The sequence below is a fragment of the Epinephelus moara genome, chromosome 14, assembly GCF_006386435.1.
Source record: "Epinephelus moara isolate mb chromosome 14, YSFRI_EMoa_1.0, whole genome shotgun sequence".
NCBI lineage: Eukaryota > Metazoa > Chordata > Actinopteri > Perciformes > Serranidae > Epinephelus > Epinephelus moara.
The window spans coordinates 36909502-36912515 of record NC_065519.1 but is presented as its reverse complement, the minus strand read 5'-3'; the positions used below and the strand labels follow the sequence as shown (position 1 = coordinate 36912515).

General features: G+C 43.9%; 1 protein-coding gene across 2 annotated transcripts in view; it reads right to left on the bottom strand.

The window, feature by feature from the left end:
• adck1 (aarF domain containing kinase 1) overlaps window positions 1-3014 on the bottom strand; it is a 321537-nt gene that overhangs the window by 279203 nt on the left and 39320 nt on the right. For both annotated transcript variants that reach the window (XM_050061967.1, XM_050061966.1), the window contains exon 4: window positions 504-587. In XM_050061967.1, the coding sequence (XP_049917924.1) occupies window positions 504-587 (84 nt within the window). The remainder of the gene's footprint in view (window positions 1-503; window positions 588-3014) is intronic.

Genomic DNA, 3014 nt, shown 5'->3' with positions numbered 1-3014 from the left:
TTGGCCTGTATCCAACTTACCATTTTTAAGCAAAGTTTTAGAAAAACTGGTTTTTACCCAAGTACATGATTTTTTAGATACAAATAACACTTTAGAGAAGTATCAGTCTGGTTTTAGGATGGACCACAGTACCGAGACAGCCCTTTTAAAGATTTTAAACGACATCAGGTGCAATTTGGATAACCATAAACTCACAGTCTTGGTTTTACTGGATCTAACCGCCGGCTTCGATACAGTAGACCATCACATTTTATTAAATAGACTGAGGAACCTAGTCAGCATCTCTGGTTGTTTTTAACTGGTTCGTCTCTTACCTTACTGATCGAGACTTCTTTGTAAGTATGGATACATGTTCCTCAGGAACCCATGAGATAAAGTGTGGGGTCCCCCAGGGGTCAATTTTAGGTCCAACTCTTTTTAGTCTCTACATGCTTCCCCTGGGGGACGTCATCAGGAGCTGCAAGTGCAAGTATCCCCACCCCTATGAAAAAAGGTTTATCTACCTTGGACTTGAGGGCCCAGTAGTCTTCTGTGCCGTATTCCACATGTCTGAAAGCAGTCAGATAGTCATAGCTGATGATCGCCGTCTGCACCCAAACAAAGCAGTGAATAGGTAAAGAACTGAGGAGTCAGCAGGTCCATTTTTTTTTGGGGGGGGGGGGGGGGGGGGGGGGGCACTGTACAAACAATCAGACAATGAGCAAAAGCAAATTTAACTTTGGAGCATCACTGTGGAATTATACTGACATTATCAGCTATCAAGTGAAATAGCTTTTGTGAATGGGATCACTTGGTGCCAAAAGGGCTGAGTGACAGGATGGATGAATCAACTAAAATCGTGACAATGTGTCGGCTAGGACATTCTCTCTGCCTTTGATGTGCCTGACCTCCACATTGACATACTGTAGAAAGAGTGCCCAGCGCATGAGCCGCTGATTGGTGTTTCACATCTGATTAATACAGACAAGAGTATTGTGGTCAGTGTAAACAACAACGGGGGCACTAGCAGAGTCGACATAAACCTCAAAATGTTTAAGGGCCAAGATAAGAGCGCAAGAGCCTCCTTTTGCGCTGATGCTGATTCAATTTTTTGAGAAATACAAGTCCTGACACATCTGCCTAAAAAGAGGGATTTAATTGACCTGAAAAACTGACGGCTAGTTGCATTGCTTTGTGTGGACTCTACAATCTTTTCCAAGACTCACGCCATGAGTCTGGTTGACTTGAAATTTGACACACATCTACATTTCAATGTCCTCCACAAAAAGGCCTCTTGGACAACTAAGGCCACCATAATAGATTCTTGGTGCTGGCATGGGCTAGCAACCCATGGTAGCAGTGGTGAGGCCTAGCAGCCTGACTACAATCAAAATTAGCTACAGCCAATATAGGGAAAATACCCCAAGAGTCAGCGAGAGCTGGGGTGGAAAATGACTCACAGGTGGATTACACAGTAACAGACATTGGAACGGACACGACTATGCATTGGATCTGTGACTCAGTGAAGTATAGGGGCATGGACCTATCCAACAGGGCTAGAATTAGCAGCACTCAGGGCAAGGCAAGCGCATCTGTAGAGGATAAAAGTAGCATAGTCGAGAACAAGATGCTTCAGGTTTGTCCTTGCGGCTGGCAGAAAGTAACATCAATAAAAGGCCTCAGAACTCATCAGGGAAAGAAGAAGTTTGTGGCAAAGAAAGGGCAGAGTAGCCGCATTGATCTGTACTTCCTAAGAAGTCAGTCGAATCAGTGGGATGAGGTCCAGCGGCAGGTAGAAAACCACAGTTCCCAGGATAGCCGTAACACTGCCACTAAGGAGGAGGAGGAGGGGGTAGTAAGAGAGGATGCAGGTGACACTGAGGTCAATATGCCAGTCAGAGAGAGAACCATGGAGCAAAAGGTTAGACTTAGATGGCCTAGGGCAGATGACAATAAAGAATGGGAGATAGTTAATAGAGATTTGTCAGTAATCTTAAGCAGGCTTAGAGGAAATGCAATAGAAAGGTTAGAAAAGATGGGAGATATAATTTACTCATATGGTGCAGAGAGGTTTGGGGTGCATGAGAGAAAAAGGAGTGAGAGGGTACTGTCAGATAAGTCTAGGCGGCAAAGAGAAATAGAGAAGTTAGTTAAGGAAAGGAGACAGTTAAGAAAGCAGTGGAAAAAGGCTACAGAAGAAGAAAGGGAGGGAATTAAGGTGTTGCAAGAGGAGTTGAGAAGCAGGCTAGCAGTTCTTAGAAGGGCAGAGCATCTCAGGAAAAAGAGGAGGAAGAAGGAACATGTAAGGACAGGTTTTTTCAGGGACCCTTTTAAGTTTGTTGAAAGATTGTTTAGCCAGGAAAACGGAGGGCAGCTCAAAGCAGAAAGGCTAGAGGTTGAAGAATATTTGAGAAATACATATTCAGATTTAGAAAAGAATAGGATAGTAGGTTTCCCACTGGATATCCCTCCATTAGGAGGGATAGAGCATGAGATGGATGTCAGGCCACCTAGGCGGAAGGAAGTTCAGGAGGTGGTCTGGTGTGCAAAGGCTTCTTCGGAAGTTCAGGAGGTGGTCTGGTGTGCAAAGGCTTCTTCGGCCCCAGGGCCTAATGGAGTCCCCTACCAGGTTTATAAAAGTGAACCTGATATCCTTAAATTTTGTGGAAACAGCTAAGAATAGTTTGGGAGAAACAAATTATCCCAAGAGCATGGCATAGGACAGGGGGTGTCCTCATTCCTAAGGAGAAGGAGTCTGTGGACCTTAGCCAATTCCAGATGATTTCTCTCTTGATTTTCTTTAGTGTAGTAGCGCAGAGATTAGCTAGCTACGTAGAAAGGAATAACTTAATAGATACTATGGTGCAGAAGGCAGGAATACCAGAGTTTTTTTTTTTGTTTTTTTTTAAGTTTTTATTTACTTTATTAATCCCCCTGAGGGGGAAATTCAATGTTTTCACTCTTGCTTGTCAATTACACACAGGTCCGAAAGACACACACATGCACAAACAGGACCTATACATGCACAAAGTGGA